The sequence below is a fragment of the Podarcis vaucheri genome, assembly GCF_965113315.1.
Source record: "Podarcis vaucheri genome assembly, chromosome: 1".
NCBI classification, from domain to species: Eukaryota; Metazoa; Chordata; class Lepidosauria; order Squamata; family Lacertidae; genus Podarcis; species Podarcis vaucheri.
The window spans coordinates 138883304-138905596 of record NC_138759.1 but is presented as its reverse complement, the minus strand read 5'-3'; the positions used below and the strand labels follow the sequence as shown (position 1 = coordinate 138905596).

Below are 22293 nucleotides of genomic sequence, written 5' to 3'. Positions count from 1 at the left end.
CTGAAGCTGTTGGGGGATACAGACACATCTGAAAAGTGACTGCATAATTGGTGTCACTTTCTGTTAGGGATTGTATTTGATTGCCTGCTAATTTCACACTAGACGAGAGGGCTCTCAGCAAAGGTTAAAGAATGACTATTTCAGTGGAGCTGTATGAAGATATGCACTACTGAAACGAGCAAAGACAAAGATCTGAGCTCCCGACTGCCAGGATTTCTCACCCTCCTATGCCTGCTTCAGTATCTCCTGAACAATTAAGTCCTGCTTGTCCGGCAGTATATTGGCTTCACCCAATGAACATCATCCCCCCCCCCTTCTGTGCCCATGCAATCCCTCCTGGAACTCCTGTTCATGAAACTCTCATCCATGTATGCATCTGCGGATGCGCGATGACTGCCTCAAATGTTCATATCACTGATCATTCCATATCCGGTTTTCTATTCAGACTGAAGTTGGTTTGAGAAAAACACATTATAGAGCTGTATTTGTCAGGAAACAACAGGACTGATATCGCGTATATGAATTCAGCCTTGAAAACTAGCAGTGGGAGCACACTAGATGCAGAGTAATGTGGAGACACCATAAGGTTCTATACTGTACTTTGCTTCACCGTGAAACTCATTGGGTCAACCATTCTCTCAGCCTAACCTACCCCACGGCGTTGTTGGGAGTGTAAACGGGGGTATGCGCCCCACCCTGAATAGCCACTCTTTTGCAGACGTAAGAATGTGCTGAATGTGGAGGTTCTATTTGGCTGTCATGGCTAACAGCCACTCATAGACCTATTCCAAGGCTGGATTTAGGGGCAGATGGCCAGCATGGGGGGGGGGTGCCAGTTCACATGGCATAAATAAATGCACAGTTTCTGATCCTTGCATACAAATTTGTCATCTTCTGCAGCAGGAAATAATCCTGCATCAACTCTTAAAATGTGCTATATATGAAATAAGACAAAATAGTGAGATGCTCCTTGCCTAGGGGGCATTTGTCCTAGACTATGTATCTGTCTTCCAGATTCCCCTACACTTGCTTGTGGGGTTTAATGTTGGGTTTCAGGCTCCCTCAGCATAGTGGCCTCGGGGTGTTCTGCACTACAATTCTCATCATCCCTAACCGTTGGTCTTGCTGGCTGGAGCAGAAGGAAGTAATAGTCGAAAACCTCTGGAAGGAAACAGGTGGAGGAAGGTTTTTATGATGGAGCTTTTTATGATGGAGGACCTCTGTAGCCAACCCCAACGACACGATCTCAAGATGGAAGGGGAGGGAACAGCTGCAGTCGCCTGCGATTCCTGCGCAATGTTTGCCATCTTGCCAAAGGTTGCAGGCAGCTTTACCTGCAGCAATTGCATGTTGATTGCCCTCTTAAAAGACAAAGTCCAGCAACTGGAGGAACGTGTAGCTATGCTCCAAAGAATTAGAGAGCTGGAGCTCTTCTTGGAAGCAACAGAGCACACCGTCTCCACCAAGGAGGAGACAGGGGACTCCCCTGAGAAGGAGTCTAGTTCACCAACACAGGAGCCAGATATATGGAGAAACGTGACTCAAAGAAGTAGGAGGCCCAGGGTTCACTCTGATTGCTTAGAAATACACAATCGCTTTGAGGTCCTCTCCCCTAGCATGGAAGACGAAGAGCAGACTCCATTTGAGGATCTCTCCCTCATTACAGTCGATCAGGTATATGAAGACGAGCAGCAAAGTCAGTCCTCAGGGAATGTGCAGGCGACCTTGGAACGGACAGCTCACGGAAGAACCCCGACCAAACCCAAGAGGAGGCGTGTAGTGGTGATAGGGGATTCCCTACTGAGGGGAACAGAAGCAGGGATCTGTGGGCCTGACAAGATGTCTCAGGAAGTGTGCTGTCTCCCCGGGGCTAAGATCCAAGATGTAACTGAATGACTGCAAGGAATCATAAAACCCACTGACAAATACCCCTTCCTCTTGGTTCATGTGGGAACCAATGACACTGCAAGCAATAGCCTCCAGAAGATCAAAAGAGACTACGAGGCTCTCGGCAGGAAATTGAGGCAACTAAATGCACAAATTGTCATCTCATCTGTCCTCCCAGTTGAACGACGTGGCCCAGGGAGAGAGGGGAAAATAGTGGAAGTGAACAGCTGGCTTCGCAAATGGTGTAAACAGGAACGGTTTGGATTCTTAGATCACGGACTGCAGTTTCTTGAAGATGGACTTCTGGCAAGTGATGGGCTGCACCTCACAACGGTTGGGAGAAATGTTTTTGCCAAAAATCTCAGAAACCTCATCAGGAGGGCTTTAAACTGACTAATGTGGGGGAGGGAGACAGTGCTCCTGAAGGTAGGAGTCTATCAATTAATGAAGATGATCATCCAAATGTCATAGACCAAATGGAGCAAACAGCACGCGGACCTAGTGGTGGGAGGAAAAAATCCTTAAATAAGAGACACGGGGGAATGATTAATGAACTTCAATGTCTGTACACTAATGCGCAAAGCATGGGAAATAAACAAGATGAGCTTGAGCTCTTGGTACAGCAAACTAAATATGACATAATAGGCATCACTGAAACCTGGTGGGATAAGTCCTACGACTGGAATGTAATAATGGGGGGATACAATCTATTTCAGAGAAACAGACCAGACAAGAAAGGAGGAGGAGTGGCGTTATATGTCAGGGATGTGTATACCTGTGAAGAGATCCAAGATTTAGATCCTCAAAGCCAAAGTGAGAGCATTTGGGTCAAAATTAAGGGAGAGAAGAATAACAGAGACCTCATTGTGGGAGTTTACTATAGATCCCCAAGCCAAACGGAGGACATAGATGATGCCTTCCTGGAACAGATGGCCAAGCATGCAAAAGGAAGGGAGATAGTAGTAATGGGGGACTTCAATTACCCGGATATTTGTTGGACGTCAAACTCAGCCAAGAGCATAAGGTCAAACAGATTCCTCACTGGCCTTGCAGACAACTTCATTGTCCAGAAAGTGGGAGAAGCAACAAGAGGAACAGCCATTTTAGATCTGGTCCTAACCAATGTTGATGACCTGGTTAGTGGGGTAGAAGTGGAAGGATCATTAGGCGCGAGTGATCATGCTCTTCTGAAGTTTACTATACAGCGGAAAGGAGCAGCCAAGCATACTAGGACTAAATTTCTTGACTTTAAGAAAGCCGACTTCATAAAACTTAGGGAAGTGCTGGGTGAGATCCCATGGACAGTAATACTAAAAGGAAAGGGAGTTCATGATGGCTGGGAGTTTGTTAAGAGGGAGATACTAAAAGCACAACGTCAGGCAATACCAATGAGACGGAAACATGGAAGGTGCCTAAAGAAGCCAGGGTGGCTATCTAAAGAACTTTTAACTGAATTAAGATTAAAAAAGGATGTGTACAAAAAATGGAAAAGGGGGGAAACCACCAAAGAGGAATTCAAACAAATAGCCAGCACGTGTAGACACAAAGTCAGAAAAGCTAAAGCACAGAATGAACTCAGGCTTGCTAGAGAGGTGAAAAGCAACGAAAAAAGGCTTTTATGGGTATGTTCGTAGCAAAAGGAAGAACAAAGAAACAATGGGGTCACTCAGAGGAGAAGATGGTGAAATGCAAACAGGGGACACAGAAAGGGCTGAACTCCTCAATGCCTTCTTTGCCTCAGTCTTCTCCGATAAAGAAAACAATGCCCGACCTGAAGAATTTGGAGCAAATGATTCAGCAAAGGAAACACAGCCCAGAATAACTAAGGAGATAGTACAAGAATATTTGGCTAGTTTAGATGTATTCAAGTCTCCAGGGCCAGATGAACTGCATCCAAGAGTATTAAAAGAACTGGCAGAGGTGATCTCAGAACCACTGGCAGTCATCTTTGAGAATTCCTGGAGAACAGGCGAAGTCCCGGCAGACTGGAGGAGGGCAAATGTTGTCCCTATTTTCAAAAAGGGGAAAAGAGAGGACCCAAATAATTACCGCCCAGTCAGTCTGACATCAATACCAGGGAAGATTCTGGAGCAGATCATTAAGCAAACAGTCTGTGAGCACCTAGAAAGGAATGCTGTGATCACCAATAGTCAGCATGGATTTCTGAAAAATAAGTCATGTCAGACTAACCTGATCTCGTTTTTTGACAGAATTACAAGCCTGGTAGATGAAGGGAACGCAGTGGATGTAGCCTACCTTGATTTCAGCAAGGCATTTGACAAGGTGCCCCATGATATTCTTGTAAAGAAGCTGGTAAAATGCGGTCTTGACTATGCTACCACTCAGTGGATTTGTAACTGGCTGACTGACCGAACCCAAAGGGTGCTCATCAATGGTTCCTCTTCATCCTGGAGAAGAGTGACTAGTGGGGTGCCACAGGGTTCTGTCTTGGGCCCGGTCTTATTCAACATCTTTATCAACGACTTGGATGATGGACTCAAGGGCATCCTGATCAAATTTGCAGATGACACCAAACTGGGAGGGGTGGCTAACACCCCAGAGGATAGGATCACACTTCAAAACGACCTTGACAGATTAGAGAACTGGGCCAAAATAAACAAGATGAATTTTAACAGGGAGAAATGTAAAGTATTGCACTTGGGCAAAAAAAATGAGAGGCACAAATACAAGATGGGTGACACCTGGCTTGAGAGCAGTACATGTGAAAAGGATCTAGGAGTCTTGGTTGACCACAAACTTGACATGAGCCAACAGTGTGACGCGGCAGCTAAAAAAGCCAATGCAATTCTGGGCTGCATCAATAGAAGTATAGCATCTAGATCAAGGGAAGTAATAGTGCCACTGTATTCTGCTCTGGTCAGACCACACCTGGAGTACTGTGTCCAGTTCTGGGCACCACAATTCAAGAAGGACACTGACAAACTGGAACGTGTCCAGAGGAGGGCAACCAAAATGGTCAAAGGCCTGGAAACGATGCCTTATGAGGAACGGCTAAGGGAGCTGGGCATGTTTAGCCTGGAGAAGAGGAGGTTAAAGGGTGATATGATAGCCATGTTCAAATATATAAAAGGATGTCACATAGAGGAGGGAGAAAGGTTGTTTTCTGCTGCTCCGGAGAAGCGGACACGGAGCAATGGATCCAAACTACAAGAAAGAAGATTCCACCTAAACATTAGGAAGAACTTCCTGACAGTAAGAGCTGTTCGACAGTGGAATTTGCTGCCAAGGAGTGTGGTGGAGTCTCCTACTTTGGAGGTCTTTAAGCAGAGGCTTGACAACCATATGTCAGGAGTGCTCTGATGGTGTTTCCTGCTTGGCAGGGGGTTGGACTCGATGGCCCTTGTGGTCTCTTCCAACTCTATGATTCTATGATTCTATGAAGGCTACAGTATTTCCACAAAAGTGACAGGGAGGGGGTTAAAGTGAAAATTTTGATGAATCTAAATTCCTGAATTATTTGGATCAATGGCGTCTGCACCAGTATTTGCATTATTGTAAATCTCGGCTTGATTTTGTTTGATTCAGCATTTTGCATGGTGTGGAGCCCTGCTCCTGAGCAATGCAACCTTTGGGGAAGTGTGTGGCACATAGCCCAAGCAGCTCTCAGATGCTCTGAAAATGTTAGGCCATAGCTCCTAAACTCTAATCCACAGAAACAATTAATAGGAAGCATGTCAGGAAAAGTCAATGAACCAAGTCCTCCTACCCTGGCAAGACGATATAGCTGTTCCACTAAGTTGAAAGATTTGAGAAAGAGCTCTGTGTGGAATAAGGACAGCTGGTTTATGCAAGTGGATCTGTGTAATATCCTACAGATACCCAAGTGGAAAAGCAGACAGAAAATACAATACAGAGCCGTCCCATCAGCTCAGAGCAAATATTTCAAAGGAACAGGCTGGTATTTACAGCAGATCTGAACTGAACTGAAATTCAAATTGGAGAAAGCTCCCTGGAGGGGACCCACACCTCTTCCCAAGAGCCACATTGTTTTCTTCTGAATATGGAACAAAAAGCAGACAGACGCTGCCTTGCTTAGGCAAAAAACCCCCTAAAAGAAGGATATTTCAATCCACATCCAAAGGAGACAGGGACATTTCCCACCCCCACTCCCCAAAAAAGAGGCATAGCAAAATGGAATATATGAATAAAGCAAAGGGGAAAGGACCTTCCCTGCATGTTTTTGCATTCTTTTCATGAAAGAAATAATGAGCTAGATAACGAGCCAGCAGGCTGTGGGGGGAGAAACAAGGGGGAGTGGCGGAGTGTGTCCATGGCTCGCCATTCCCTGAGCACTAATTGCAAGAAATAGGCCACAGCCATGCAGCTCCTGAGCTCCATGCCTGCTCTTGCCAATCTGAGTAGGGGGGGGCAGGAACAGCAGGACCCTCCCCACTCTCCACCTCACAGCTCCTGAGCAGCCTTACTCTCCTGGTTGGTGCTCGGCCAGGACTGAGGAGTAGGACTCCAGGGGAACAGGAACAGGGACTCAAAGAGACCTGCTGACCAGTTGGCCTCTGGCTCCCTTCTTCCACTCTCGCAGGCTGTCAGAGAGGGCCGGCGAAGGTGGTGATGCATTACATTAAATATATTTCCAATCAAAGAAACTGTCATACGCTGACCACAGTGGCAGTAGCACTGGGAATGCTTCCACTATTTCATGCACCCTGACTCTGTTTTCAAGGAGATGTGCTGGCTTCTGTTAGCTATCCCTGTTCCTATTTTGTCCTAATTTCCCCCCTTAAATTATTATTTTTTTTATTATTATTCATATTGTTTCTATACCGCTTTATATATTTTAAGAAAAGATCTCAAAGCCATTTACAACACATTAATGCCTTAAATAAAACAATCCAGAATAAAACCGTACTGCAGAAAGTCAAATAAAGCATGCATTTGAAGTCACAAAGATTTCGAGGTAAAACTGGAGGCGCTATTAGGAGGCGCATGCATGCAGCCAAGTGCATTAGCTCCCACTTCCTCAATGTTACTGAATGTGCTGAGTTGCAGAAGCTAGTCTAAGGAAATTGTAGCCAGATCTATGATGAGATTAAAAATGCAACCCCATCCTTGGTTTATGCCCACCCAATGAAGATGTGGAGTGGTAAAGCCCAGAGATAAGAGGAAAGGTCTTCTTCTGGATCAGGAATTGGGTAAGTGGCAGCAAACAGTGGAACAAATGGTAACTTCTCCCAATAGAGAGATGTAGAAAGCAGAGTCCCCAAGAATTGGCATTGGGACCTGCAGTTTTTAATTTGTACATAAACCATTGAGAGTTATTGGGTAGCAGGCAGGTGGCCAAGTTCGCTGAAGATACTAAATTGTTCAGGGGTGTTAAAACCAAGAATGATTATGAAGAGCTCAAAAAGAATCTCTCCAAACTGGGTGAATGGGTGGCAAGACGGTAAATGCAATTCAATGTAAAACAAGTGTAAAATGATGCAAGTTGGGGCAATAATTTTAACGTCACATATATGGCTCCTGGGCCTGAAATGGCAGGGAGTGACCAGGAATGAGACCTCGGGGTCATCGTGGATGGCTCAGTGAAGATGTTGAAGCAGTGGGCAGCAGCTGTGAAAAGGGCAGCTTCAATTCTAGGGATCACTGGGAAAGGAAAATAGCTCTGCCAGTAGCATAATACTATTATACAAATCGGTGGCGCAACTGCATTTGAAGATACTGTTATACCAGGGAACTCTCATGACCGCACCCTGTGAGCATGATATCCTGGCGCAGGTGTGGGGAACCTTTGCCCTCTGGGTGGTGTTGCTCAAGTACGACTCCCATATCCCTGGCCACCGACTGTGCTTGCTGCGGCAGATGGGAGCTGCAGTTCAGCAACAGAGGTCCAAAGGCTCCCCACGCCTGCCCTAGTGTTTCTCTTCCCCGTTCCCAGCAGGGCTCCCAAGCCATGGAGTTGGGAGGGCATTGTGACGGGAATGCACGCATTTGCTCCGGCGCATGGCTGGTGTGTGCGTGCACCTGTCAAAGGAGTGTCCGCCTGCAGGTCGTTTGTGGGGCCAGAAGATTCAGGTCCTAGGGTGACTGATGCCAGTTTTCTGGGCCTGTGCATGCTAGTGAGGGGTGTGTGGTTTCCTTTGCTGCTGCAGGGCTGTAATCCTGCACGCAAGGGGAGCAGAAAGATGTCACAGGGGAGATTTGCCACTCCTACGCGTGGGAATGAGAGTTACTGAAGAGTTTCAGGGAAGCGAGAACTGGGTAGAACTAGGTTCAAATAGGGCGAAGAATAGCGTCTGCTGCCTTGAGGTCCTTGGAGGGCAGGTGGAATATAAATGGAAGAATTGATTAATTCTGGGCCTGGCTACTGTGTGGACATCCTCAGCATGGAAGTATATGACTTGGATGTCATATTCTTGGCTCTCGGGGTCTCCATGAATGCCACTGGCAGGCCTGCGGCTACGGTCGCTCTTGACAGTGATATTCCTTTACTGCTGGGAGTCTATTGGATTGGATATTATGGTTGGAGATTCTGCTACAGTGACACTCCCACTCTTTTGCACCCCCTCACATCTTTTTCCAGTTTGCATAATCCCTTGCATTTTTATTTTTTTAATGTGGCATTAGGAAATTTTTATTCTGAAAGTGTAGCCCAGAGGGAAAAAGTTTGAGAACAACTGCTTCACACTGCCTCTCTGATCCTCCCATCCTGTCTAAATTTAAAACAAAACGAAAAGCCTTGTCATGTCTCAAGGGCCACACATTGCCAGGCTCCTATATTTTTAGGCCCTGGAGTTGGCAGTGAAACCAAGCTCTGTGTGATGCTGCAGTAGGATTGGAGTTCTGAACTTTAGAGTGGGGGAAAATTCCTCAAGAGGGAATCAAAAATGTAACATGTTTGTGATGTGCTGCGAGGAGGAGATGGGTTGGAAGCACAAAAAAGGGTCCATGAACGCATTTCACCTGCCCCTTCCCTCCTTTCCCTGTTTTTCCCCCCAGTCTACTTTACACAGTAATCAAAGGATATTCTGAGCCTCTCAAAAGCCATCAGCCCTCATTGAGAATGAAATAGAGCACATCTTCTCCAGAGCCTTTAGCGCAGCAATCATTACAGCATGTTGACTGGCCTGAACAGGGGAGCTCAGATGGATCTGCAGGGGGGGGGCAGCGAGAAGCCAGCCTAGACATGTGAATAGAAAGTTGATTATAATCTCCCCAATTTTATTACAGTTGTTGGGGGGGGGGTTAAAGAAACCCATAAACGGGCACTCCTGGCCTCTTAAAGGAAAGAATGGTTGTCTTGATGAAATGTTCTATTTTTCAGGTGTTAGAAGAGTTTGGGGAATCTACTGGTAATATTACTTTACAAAAAAGAATGAAAGAAAGATTTGGAGAGAAAATAATCATTAACATTTTAAATCTAAATGTTATTTTCACCCCTGGGTCGCTGCCTTTGTTTCCTATACTATCACTGATTATTCCTTAAGAAAAACAGGGAATAATGAGGAAGGCAGTCTCCTGGGTTTTAGCAAAAATATATTTTCCTCCATAGCATTGCAGTAAATATATATATGGCTCCTTTATATAGATTATATATGATTATGTATTATACTTACACCCCCCCACACCCCAGTTCTTCTCACACCAGATTGTTCAGACCAATTCAGACAGTGCCATTTTTCTCTTCAGGAAGGAAACCCACAACGTTGTGCTGGTTTGTGGCTTGTACTATATACTGCTCACACATGCATTTCCGCCGCGTGTGTTATCAAAGTAGTGGCCTGTAATAAACCTCCTGCTCTTGTGCAGGTTGCCTGGGCCTCGTAGATGTCAAAGTTTGAGGGGAGCCAGGATGCTGCCTTCTACAACTCAGACCATCGGTCTGTCTAGCCCAGCACTGCATAGTTGACACACGGTCTGGCTGTGGCTCCCCAGGCTGTGAGACAGGGATCTTTCCTCGCACTACCTGCAGATGCCGTGGACTGAACTTGGGATTTTAAATGAATATATACAGCGCCTTACACTTTAGAAACAACATCACAATGCATGGAATCCTTTACACACAAAGCATATGTTCTACTCCTAAACCATGGCCCTTCAACTAGAATCCTAAGGTGATAAGATGGAGGATCACATTTTTGAAGGCTTTAACTTTTTTTTTTAAAGCAAATTACCCTGCAAGTAAAAAAAACCAAGCCCTTCGGGTAGAAAGGCTCTAGTCAGCCTGTTCTTGTCAGTGCTGGTTTGTCCTTGAAGTTGCTGGTTTGTTGATTATGTGGGCTTGTGAGTAGCTCTATCCAGTTCAAGAGTGAGAGCATTATAAAAAATAAATTAGAATTTTAGACTTACAGTTTGCTAACTCTAGTTAAACTGAAAAGCAGCTATCAAGAGGCAACCTGACAGAACTGACTCTAAGTAAGAGGTTACTTAGACAGTGCAGCCCTTGTCAGACCTTCACATCTACTGCCCTCTAATGCTTTACAACTTAAAATAGGAAGATTGGAAGCTGCCTTAAACCAGGCTATTTGTCCATCTATCCCGGACTGCCTACAGTGACTGGCAGCAGTGCTCCAGGGTCCCCGGCAAAGGCTTCCCACATCACCTGCCACCTGAGATTCTTATAACTGGTAACCCCATGATTTGAACCTGGGACCTTCTGCATGCAAAGCATGCAAAACAATCATCAAAATTACAATCAACAGGAAAGACTACCACGACCACAATACCTCATCATAGCACTTTCTCTCTAACGTAGAGTTTTATTCTCTGCTTCACACCCAATAAGTGGGATTTGTTCCATGTACAAAGAGCAGGAAGAAGGCTGGCACCAGAGAGTGGAAGGGGCAGGAATTTGTTGTGGCTCAGAGACCAGCCAAAAAGGCCACTGACCAGCAGTGCCTTTGCACGGAGGACAGAGCAAGGCCAGAGGGGCCACGAGATCATGCTCTATGTGTCCTTCATTCAAGCTAATGGGACTCAGGGAGATAAGGACCTAAGAGGCCCCCCAAATCCTGGTGCCAGCATTGGCAAAGAAATTCCTTCTTTAACTTTCTTTTTAAAAAAATCCATTCAACTAATGGGATAGTTTAATGAGACATTCATTTTTATTCCTATTTTAGATAAAAAAATTAATCTCTAGGAAAGAGTTCCAGATCCTTTAGATGTCAACTTTCCATGCCTGCACAGAAACTTTGCCATAAAATTTAATTTTCCAGTCACAATGAACATAAACTGCTTAAGCTGCATCAATTTATTCACCATTCATGATAATAGCGCCAATTATAATGGGCCCATTTAATGTTAATGTTCATTAGAGCAAACAAGGGTATATCCAAGTTACCAAAAGGAAACACAATTTGAGGGGAAACACGTGGACTGAGTTTTAAATGCATTTCACTGGCTTTGTGTATACGTCCTACAACCACCAGTTATTTAATTCTGAAAGTGTATGTTATTCTAAAAGGGACTTCTATGAGCACAGGAAGCCAGACCACTGGCTCCTTCCAGCTCAGAACTGCTTTCTATGGCCGGCCCTTTCTGAGCTCTGCTACTTGGGGCCTTTCGCTGAGAGGGGGACAACTTTTTCCTTCTGAGGACCTCATGGAAGGTTGGGGAGGGAGAGGGCCTTCTCGGTGGCTACGCCCAAACTTTGGCACTCCCTCCCTAGAGAAGCTAGACTGGCTCCCTCCTCCTTGTTGTCCTTCCGATTTCCTTGTTCCAACAGGCTTTTGAGAATGGACTGCTTTCAATGAAGAGGCCGTGCTGTTTTTATTGTAATTATTTGTATGTTTTAAACAGATTTTGTATATGTATATAGTTTTAACTCTATCAGTGCTTAATTGTTTGCTAATTTTTTTCTATGCTTTTAGCAGTTCTTATTTTTATCTTTAAGCCGACTTGAGTCCCATCAAGGAAAAAAGGTGGGGTATAAATAAATATATAATAGTAATAATATAGTGTTAGTGGTGAAGAGACACGGAGCCAAAAGTACACAAGGTCTGACCCCAAGGGGTGTAGGGCCAGCCCATTTTTCTTTCTGCTAATCCTCCCCTCTGGTTTTGAAGGAGCTTCAGGTGAGACGCACCTGCCTTCCAGCCCCCACATGCATACTGGGCTCCATAGAAGGATCCTATTCAGCTCTCCTCCATCCAACTGCTCAAACTGCCTCTTTACTCCTCTTTATCTTCCAAATGGTCCTAAACTGCATTGCTGAAAGAGCTTCTTTCTCAGTCCACAGCCAACTGTATTTCAGTTAGGGAAACCAGCAATGGAGCCCCCCCCCCCCCATGAGGCAACCATGCACGCTCTACAGACACGCTTCCAGGAACATATCAAGACCAGTTTGAAAACCACTGCCCAATAAACTCCTAACAAGGAGTGCAGAACGCCCACCACTGCTGCCTTCCTTGAGTGTATTGGGAAAGTGCTGGCAGTGGGATCTCCTGCATCAGTGGAGAAGCGGCTCTGTTGTACTCCCAGTTAAACATGAAGTTAAACCATCATGATTAAAGCATACTTACCTTTCAGTGGCTTGCTCACAATATACATTTGTGCAAATTATTACTTTGGATTGTTTTCAGCGAAATAATTTTGTTCACTAGCCCTGGTAACATCTAGGCAACATGTTATACATAGGGCTGCCTTTGAATATAGTTCAGAAACTAACTACAGTTGGGGAAGAATTTGATGTGCAGATTCCCAACCAGTACAAGACAGTCAGGATATATAAAAGCAATTCTGGCATGAGTGCCCTGGCTACCAATTAGTTTCCAAGACCGATTTGAAGTGCTGGCTTTGACCTATAAAGTTCTAGGTGGCTCTGGACCTCAATACCTCCTGTCCCCATTTGAACCAGCCTGGACCTTGTGATCATCATCTGCCCTCTCCAAGGGAGGTCTGGAGGCTGGGCCTTTTCAGTGGTGGCTCTCCGCTGATGGAATGCTCTCCCCAGGGAGGCATGCTGGGCACCATCCCAGGCCACTTAGACCCTTGGCCTCTTTTAGTGGGTGAGGTGTGTCAAACAGCTTTGTATTTATACCAGTATTTTGTGGTTTTGTTTTCATTTTATATTGGTTTTCATTTAAATAAATAAAAATAATAAAAATTTAGTGCTATGTTGAATTTGACCCTTTGTATCAAGGAAAATATACACCTGGTTAAAATACATACAAATGCTTATATGGAGAGAGCTAGTTAAACTCATGAATGCATTTAGTGTCCTTGCAGACAGGCAGGATGACATGTTACTGGCACATCCAGGTCTTAAGTCAGTGTATCGATCTTAGCTGAATGTATGTGTCAATGTGAGCCATGTTCATCGGCCATCTCTCCACGCTTCTGTGAAACAGCTATGAAGTGTCTTCCTGAGGCTGCAGCCCATACAGGAGTAAGCTGTTTATGGGCTGTTGGAACCACTTTATTGAAATGTGTTGCTTTGTAGGTTGCGCCTTTCTTGCTCTGAACCTTCCTACAAGTCGCTTAGAGACTTTTTGAAGTAAGCTTCTGACAAGACAAATAAATAATACTAGTATTAATAATGAGTTCCCTTTGTGCTTCCATTTCCTAGGGAAATGTGGGCTTCATTGATATTTAAACTGAGTCTGCGGATGACTTTGCCAGTTGGCTTTGTGTGCATTTGATTCTGGTTTTAACATCATTGTTTGCTCTTACCCTGTTGGAGTCCATTCTTGCCCTGGATGTATAGATGGGTGGAGGAATGTTAAATGCCTGAGGAACTAGGTATTCTTCAGCATCCATCATGTCTTCCAGGTCTCCCTCATCCAGAAGATTCTGGAAAAACTTGCTGTCGTTTGGGCTTGGGAGTTTCATGCGATCGTCACCCTAGATATGGTACATTGATGGAGAATAAGGGGGGGGGAATCATCCTTTGGTTATTTCGCCTTACCAATAATCTTTCTGTTATAGCTATAGACTCTTATCTGTCTAGTTATTCTTGTTGCCCTCCATTATTATACAAGTGCATTATGCTCTCATATTTTCTCCAATCAAATTCTATTGTCCTTTACACATTTTCTGAACGGCTCTTTAAAACTAAATAAAAAAGGAAATTATTCTTGGTCAAAACTTGGGAATATGATGACAGAAGTGTAATAACTGTTATCAGTCAAACAAAAGCCCCATTATTATTATTTCTACATTCCTATAATGGTGCTGTTTGGGGGTGAAGGATGACCCAGGCCATCTGCTTTTGACAAGTTTGACTATTTTTGTGAAATGTTTGTGTTACTGAAGTTAAAATGATTGTAGACAGCGATAGACAGAAATAATTTTCATAATATCCTTATTCTGTTATAATCACCACCATCACCATCATTTCTTTAGCAATTTTGTTTAGCACTAAAAATCATCAACAGCCCTCTAAGGTAAGTTAGTATTATTATCCCTATATTTTATTTAATTAAAACCTTTATCTATCACCCCTTTTCATTTTTGTGTACACACATACTACTACTAGTAACAACTAAAATCCTTAAAAACAAAACTGAAATTCAGAAGAATTTAAAATGCCTGGGTGGAACCTCTTTTCCTGGGGTGGAGGTGCTGATGATGGGATAGCCCTCACCTTTGCTGTTATATAGCACATTGGCTGACAGAGGAGATCTTAACCCAGGGTCTTAACCCAGGGTTGATATGGGAAGAAGTCCCAGACTTCCTTCTCAACACTGGCCCTTGCAGGAACAGAAGCCTGACACTCTGGGAAACACGGTAGGCAATGTCACTTGAGGCAACAGCTGACGTGTCAAGAAATATTGCCTACTTGAACAACGTTTTAACTCTTTTTCTCAGTGCCTCAGTTCAAGCCACTTTGTGCAAACACTGGCCAAAGAAGCCCCCAAATGAGCAAAAAAGAATCAATCCATTTTACCTCTATCTGAGTAATTACTACAGTACTTAAAAAGGCTCTATTGAGCATGGAAACTGAATATTAAGGTGCTAATTTTTTTAAATAGCTGCATTCAGTTTTTAAGAAAGGGGAAAAGCACTCCTTTTTTTCCATTCATCTTAATAAGAGAATTTGGTATATATTCTTTTTTAAAAAAGAAATCACTTACAGAGCAGATGCTAAATGAAAATGTAAAAAGGGTTTGGGTTTGAAGTAAAATAAATAATTTAACTGAAATGTCATTTTATACTTGTTGTTCTGCCTTGTAATAACATAATCACACAAATGGTGATGGGGAAAATATTTTCTCACTATATGCAGCTCTTTAGCTGAATGAGGGGAAGGGAGGAGAGGCAGTACAGGCAGAGATCCCTATAAGCCAGGAATGGAAAACCTGTGGCAGGCCAGAGGCTGCTGGACACCAACTCCCATCAGCCCCAGGCAGCATGGCCAATGGTCAAGGATGATGGGAGTTGTGGTCCAGCAACACAGAATCAGAGAATTGTAGAGCTGGAAGGGACCCTGGGGGGTCATCTAGTCCAACCCCCTGCAATACAGGAATCTCAACAAAATCATGCATGACAAAACAGACCACAGATTTCCCAGTCCATCTAGAATTAGAGTCCTCTTTCTTCCTCCGCCCCTGACACATTCCATGGGAGTCCAGGGCACTGGAGGCCATTTCCACATCCATCTTGCTCCTCTGCCACTGGTCTGTCAAGTTACTTGACAAGAGTGGTCATTCTCTGGAATGGGCTGTTGCAGTGAAACAGGACTCTGTTGAGCCGTGTGGTGATCTCTCCATGTGCAAGCAAAGGACCACACACTACTCCAGTGAGTATCTTAAGTGCAGGCGTGTGAAACTAGTTGCATTCAGACTCTCCCTTAAAATGAATTTCAGAGAGACTCTGGGATTTCTTTAGAGGCAAAATATCTTGGGGACCCTCTGAAGCATATTTGCAAGGGGAGCACTGAGGGTCTGGAGGGGAGAGACACAATGCTGAAAACTGCCCTCCTTCCTGTTCCTCTGAAGGGTTTCTTCCTTCTGCAGAAAGACACCATAGAACATTGCCCTTTGAAATTATTGTGATTTCTTCTTGGATGGAAATCCAGATGGAAGATGCAGCACCTCTGTGTGAGCTAGCAATGGGGGCAGCCATGTGTGCCCCCACTCCACTCACTCAATGTCCCCATCACCATGTGATGGTGATAGAAAGGGCCATTTCTAGTTCTATTTCAATCTGCACAGCAGCTGCTGTGCTTTTTAGTTAGCTAGTCACAAGTGGCTGGACCCTGTAAAGAATAAATAATATTTTGAAAGGCATCCATTGGACCACGTTGTAAATGGTGGTTCAGATAATAGTGGTGTCGATTCAAAAAGAATCCATACATACAAGGACAAATAGGACAGAATGGTCTTTGTATCAGTCACATGCAAAATTTAAACCAATTTGTCCATCTCTACTTTTGTACACCCATAGGCTACCCACTGGATTTTGCCTGAGGAATTTCAGTGAAACTCAAAAGGAGTTTTTCATTAGATTTAGGGATGTCTGAGAACTTCAGTATTTGTGAATTCTGATATGAATCGACCTAGTCTTCACCTCCCAGATTAATGATCAGATAGGGATTTAGTTATCTAACAAGTTTTCATACTACCTAATGTGCATTTTGATTTTTGAAAACTCTCTCTACATTTGCATATGAGAAAATATGCAATTTGATATTGGTGCATTTAAAAAAAAATGGATTAATGCATATTATAGCAGAAAATGACATGGGCAGGAAATAGACTGATTCGCCCATCCCTAATTTGACTACCAAAATTACTAAGGACAACTTTGCACATCCTTAGCAGATTTAAAAATTTAAAATACCAAGATTACGCGATTACACAACTCTCCAAAATGTATTTGTGACATAACTCTGTTGGAAAACTCATGCATTATATAGGAATGTTAGTCAGAAACCAGGAATAGTAGTGGTACACTTGTGAATGTTTACTTGATAGCAAAAAAAAAGAGTTTGTCCCTGTGTAACCTTTAAAATGATCTTAGGAAAGCCCATTCAGAGAGAAAGTCTACTGCAGAGCTGCTCACCTGGATGACCAGGTATCTCTGAGGATCTCGAGCCATTCTAGAAAATTCAGCAGCCAATTCCTTGAACTTAGGCCGACTGTCAGCATCAATCATCCAACCTAAGGCCAGATACAATGAGAGGAAAAATGCTTCTTGTTAATAACAAGCAATGTATGGCTTTTCATAAACAGTTCAGTCCTTAAGAGGAGGTATAAACTCAAGGCACCACCCAGCTGAAGTTGGCTATATCATGGGCTATATTATGGCTTTTTACTCTTTACTGTACTCAGTACACCTTACATTTTCATTTCCTAAATATTTGTTCCCTATCATGGTTTAAGCTTACTTATTAAGAGCAGAAATCTTAAGCATATTTACTCTTTACGTATGGTACTTATAACCTGCCCTTTACATTTACAGTAAAATAATAAAAATGAACCGTGTTCAAAAATAGATACAATAATATTGACCAGCTAAACATGTTAATCACAGATAAGATTCACATGGTAATAATTTAGTAAAACACACACTCAATCCACAATGCACTTCGCTTCACTGGACAAAGATCTGTCTTTAACATTGGAGCATGACACACATCATGGATGGGGTGTGTGTCATTCCATAAGCTTGGTGATAGAACAGAGAAGGACATCCCATGCACCCACACAATACAGACATTACTTGGCAAAAGGATACGAAGTAGGGCCTCCTCTGCACATCTTAATGCAACGGCAGGAGACATTCCTTCAGATATTTGGACTTCAAGTCATTTAGGGCTTTATATGTCACCATAAGTATCCCGAAGGTGATTGGCAACCAGCACAGTCCTTTCAAAACAGAATCATAGAATCATAGAATCATAGAATCGTAGAGTTGGAAGAGACCACAAGGGCCATCGAGTCCAACCCCCTGCCAAGCAGGAAACACCATCAGAGCACTCCTGACATATGGTTGTCAAGCCTCTGCTTAAAGACCTCCAAAGTAGGAGACTCCACCACACTCCTTGGCAGCAAATTCCACTGTCGAACAGCTCTTACTGTCAGGAAGTTCTTCCTAATGTTTAGGTGGAATCTTCTTTCTTGTAGTTTGGATCCATTGCTCCGTGTCCGCTTCTCTGGAGCAGTAGAAAACAACCTTTCTCCCTCCTCTATGTGACATCCTTTTATATATTTGAACATGGCTATCATATCACCCCTTAACCTCCTCTTCTCCAGGCTAAACATGCCCAGCTCCCTTAGCCGTTCCTCATAAGGCATCGTTTCCAGGCCTTTCACCATTTTGGTTGCCCTCTTCTGGACACGTTCCAGTTTGTCAGTGTCCTTCTTGAATTGTGGTGCCCAGAACTGGACACAGTACTCCAGGTGTGGTCTGACCAGAGCAGAATACAGTGGCACTATTACTTCCCTTGATCTAGATGCTATACTCCTATTGATGCAGCCCAGAATTGCATTGGCTTTTTTAGCTGCCGCGTCACACTGTTGGCTCATGTCAAGTTTGTGGTCAACCAAGACTCCTAGATCCTTTTCACATGTACTGCTCTCAAGCCAGGTGTCACCCATCTTGTATTTGTGCCTCTCATTTTTTTTGCCCAAGTGCAATACTTTACATTTCTCCCTGTTAAAATTCATCTTGTTTGTTTTTGCCCAGTTCTCTAATCTGTCAAGGTCGTTTTGAAGTGTGATCCTGTCCTCTGGGGTGTTAGCCACCCCTCCCAGTTTGGTGTCATCTGCAACAGGTATTATATGTGACTGTGGCAGTGCCCCAAAGGATCTTGGCCACTGTATTTTGCACCAGTTGCAATCGCTCAATTGTTTTCAATGGCAGCCACACACAGAATGCTTACAATAGTTCAGTCTGGAAGTTACCAGAGCATGGATAACTGTGGCCAGGCTATATCTCTGCCCAAGAAAGGCCGGAGCAGGCAAGCCAGCTGGAGCTTGAACAAGCACTTCTAGACAATGATTCCACCTGTTATTCAAATGATAACGATGGCTTCAAGAGTACACAACTGCTCCTTCAAGGGGAGTAAAGCCCCATTAGAGCAGGGTGTCCCTCCAAAGCCTGGACCCAAGAACCAACCACAAACACAACACCACGGCTTTGCCTGGATTCCGTTTCCAGTTATTGCCCCACTTCCAGTCTATTACAACTTCCACATGGTGGTTTAGCATCTGCATTGCTTCTCATAATTCAGATGGAACAGAGAGAGAGAAATGGTTGACACTTGCATAATGATCACACCTCGCTCGAAATTCCCTGATGACTATTACCACCAACTTTATATCAATATTAAATACCATGGAAGACAAGATCAAACCCTGCAGGACTCTGCAGGTCAGCTTCCGCAGGGTCAAGTAGAAGACTTCCATGCCCATTCTTTGAAACCATCTTGTGAGGGAGGAGCAGAACCATTGCAGAGCAGGGCCCTCCAACTCTCAACTTCGAACTCTGGGTGTTCGAAGGAGGTACATATCGTACCTCCAAACTGTCCTGCTTTGAGCAGGACATCCCAGATTAACAGAAGTCACCCCAGCTTCCGTTTCAAATCCCGAATGTCCCAACTCCCCATCTGCTGCCGCCTCAAGGCCTCCATCGAGGCCTGTCATGGCTGCAGACGTGCCTCTGCAAAGTGTGGCGCCAACTTCCGGAAGTATATCAGCAGCCGCAGCAGGCCTTGTGGCACAGGAGGGCTTGGCCTCATCACAAGTGGCAGTGAGCTGACAAAGGTAAGGCAGCAGGTAGGCCAAGGCAGCATAGGTGTGCTTGCAGGTGGGGGGGTGGACGGTGGCAGCGGCAGGCCAAGGTGGCATGGTGGAGTTGCGGTGGCATGGTGTCCTGGATTTGGATTGGGAAAAGTTGGAGACTATGAGGTACCATGGTCAATAGCACCAAAAGTCACTGGGAGGTTAAGGGGAATTAACACTTTCCCTCTCTCTTTCTTGAGAAAGGCCATCGATCTGGGTGACAAAGGCAGTTCCAGTGCCAAACCTAGGCTTGAAATTGAGTCTATGAAATGAGTCCTATTATACTCACTTCCAAGATGACATGGTGCATATCTTAACTATCCCTTTTCTTTCTGAGACACTTCCTTGTGTTGTTATTTTCATTTTTGATTTTCTCTATACTTGACACACAATCAAATCTTCCCCTGAGGTTTCACTCAGTTGCTTGAGTTATCTGCCCATTCTGTTCTATGCAGCATTTTATTCATCTCTGCCTCGTCTTTATGGCACAGTATAATGCAGATTGTGTGGGTAAGCTGTAGGGGCTACTGTCACTCATTACAGGTATCCTAGTACTATGAAAAACCAACACATCACACAGCTTCTGAACCCCACTTGCAGCTACACTGGTTTGCTAATGGCTGGGTAGGTCCCAATTGTTTCTAATCCTATCTACATCTCATGTTCCATTTATTATGATCCCCATTATACTATGGAGAATTCTTTATCTCAAAAAAAAAAAATACAGTAGAGAGGAAACCAAGCTTCCCAGAAGCATAAAATGGGATGGCTATTAAATATGACAGCTCTTGATATCCCTGTCAAGTTTTTTTATTGCCCCCCCCCGGCATCATTTGTTAGTGTTGATTACATTGCAGAAGTACATCTGTGCATCTAAAGCCTGCTTGATTACTATGGCTGCTGCTACCTAGACATGTTTGATTTTTCATAGTATGGCATTTTGTTTCCTCTTATATTTCTTCTTGCTGGTTCAGAGGAAGGCTCTCTGAAAATAGCTGGCTCTCCTCTGCTGCATGACCGAGGGCACAAAGTATCACTAATAAGTATATTCTGCTCCGCAACAGCCACTAGTTTATCTCAGAGCAACCCTCTTCCACCCAAGATAGCATCAGCAATTTTTGAGGAACCTGTCATCATTTGGCAGGAAGTCTAAATAAAGTGGGTTTTATCTGTTGAAACCTCCACTCTTCCCCATTTACCGGTAAATACCTAGAACCTGTGAGTAACACCTGACTGCTAGTGATGAAGTTGTACGTACAACTCAGGATGAGACTAGTACAACACCACATTAGCTTTGAGCATCTTGCCAAGTGGTTTCCAGTGTAGAATCACATCCAGAGATCATGAGCTGGCTCACATATGGCCCTAGTGTGAGATTCTAGTGTGCTTGCACCCTTCCCCCACGTTAAGGCATAAGGCAAACTGCAGAGCTGGTATGTGCTTGCCTGTATATGCACTGATCCTGCCCTGCATTTCATCTCCCTCAATAGAGGGGTGAGTGGATCACATGAGCAGGATATATACACATGGCTCTGGGGTCATAAACTATTCACCACATGTAACAAGCATCTCACTACACATAGAGGAAATGTGCAGACACACATGTGAACCAGCCTGCACAACTACAGGCCTGAGGTTCTGGTCTGTATCCCCCTGAGGTGGTTAACTTGAGCCTGCCTTGTTCCACTTCAAATTGCAAGTGAGGACTCTTGCATGAACGCTCCTCCATACGAAATATGGTAATTCCCTGACCAAAGAAAAGCAAGGGAAAGTATTCTATGAGAAGGGAAGTATATTGCAGGGAAGAACATGCATGTGGATCTCCACCTGCAATCTGAACTGGTGCAGCGCAGAGAGAAAAAAGTTAATTGCTTCCATGACAAGCAGGCCTGTATGTCCAAAGTGTGATGCAATTCAGAACATGTGTAATCTCTTCCCAGGGGGCCACATATACGTACATCCTAAACCAGCCAATTAAAATACAAAGGAGCAAAACTTCCCAACCAAACCAGATAATGCACTTTTCAAGCATGAATTCTGTGAGGAGGACCTTGGAGACCTTAAAACCAACCAGGCTTCTATAGAAAACAACAACACAGTAAGTGATTATGTGTAAATATTTCTCCAACCTTAACTGCTACAGCTAGACTTCTGGTGGTTGAGAATGATTGTGATGTAGCTACGCATATATAGGAAGGACTTCAGGTTGGCTTCTGGTTTACGTGCCCTCAACAATGGTTTTGCCTCATGTCCTAAAGTCTTGTTATGAGGTCATCATCCTCTACAATTAAGTACTCGGAATGCTAATTTTGTTTACCTTGCATGCTGTTGCAGAAGGAAGGAAGTCATGACTCAACAAGTTGGGGACTGAGCATCCACCAGCAATGGCACAGTTCCCTCCCTGTGATTCTTTGGTGATGCTGAACTTGGTAGGATTCCTGGCCTTCCCCAACAAAGCTCTTGTGTGCTGCTGCAGCAGCCTGTCAGCTCAAGCGGTTAGCAGGATTAGCTTCTTCGTACTCTTAGTTTAATGTTTTCATCTGTACACACGAGCACCAAACCCCACGTGGAGGAAATGGCTGTGTGTTAATCTCATTTAAATTAAGTCAGAAACACCACAGAGACTTTCCTAATTCTTTTTAAATTAGAAGCTTGAGCTTCAGGGTCACACTTTCTAGCATGTGCACATTGGGAGAGTGGGGAG

The 22293-nt window shown here is 44.1% G+C and overlaps 1 protein-coding gene across 4 annotated transcripts in view; it reads right to left on the bottom strand.

The window, feature by feature from the left end:
• Positions 1-22293, bottom strand: part of ERBB4 (erb-b2 receptor tyrosine kinase 4) — an 873292-nt gene that overhangs the window by 12021 nt on the left and 838978 nt on the right. For all 4 annotated transcript variants that reach the window (XM_082228041.1, XM_082228042.1, XM_082228043.1 and 1 more), the window contains exons 24-25: positions 16867-16964; positions 13534-13704 (exon numbers count right to left, since the gene is read on the bottom strand). In XM_082228041.1, coding sequence (XP_082084167.1) covers positions 13534-13704; positions 16867-16964 — 269 coding nt within the window. The remainder of the gene's footprint in view (positions 1-13533; positions 13705-16866; positions 16965-22293) is intronic.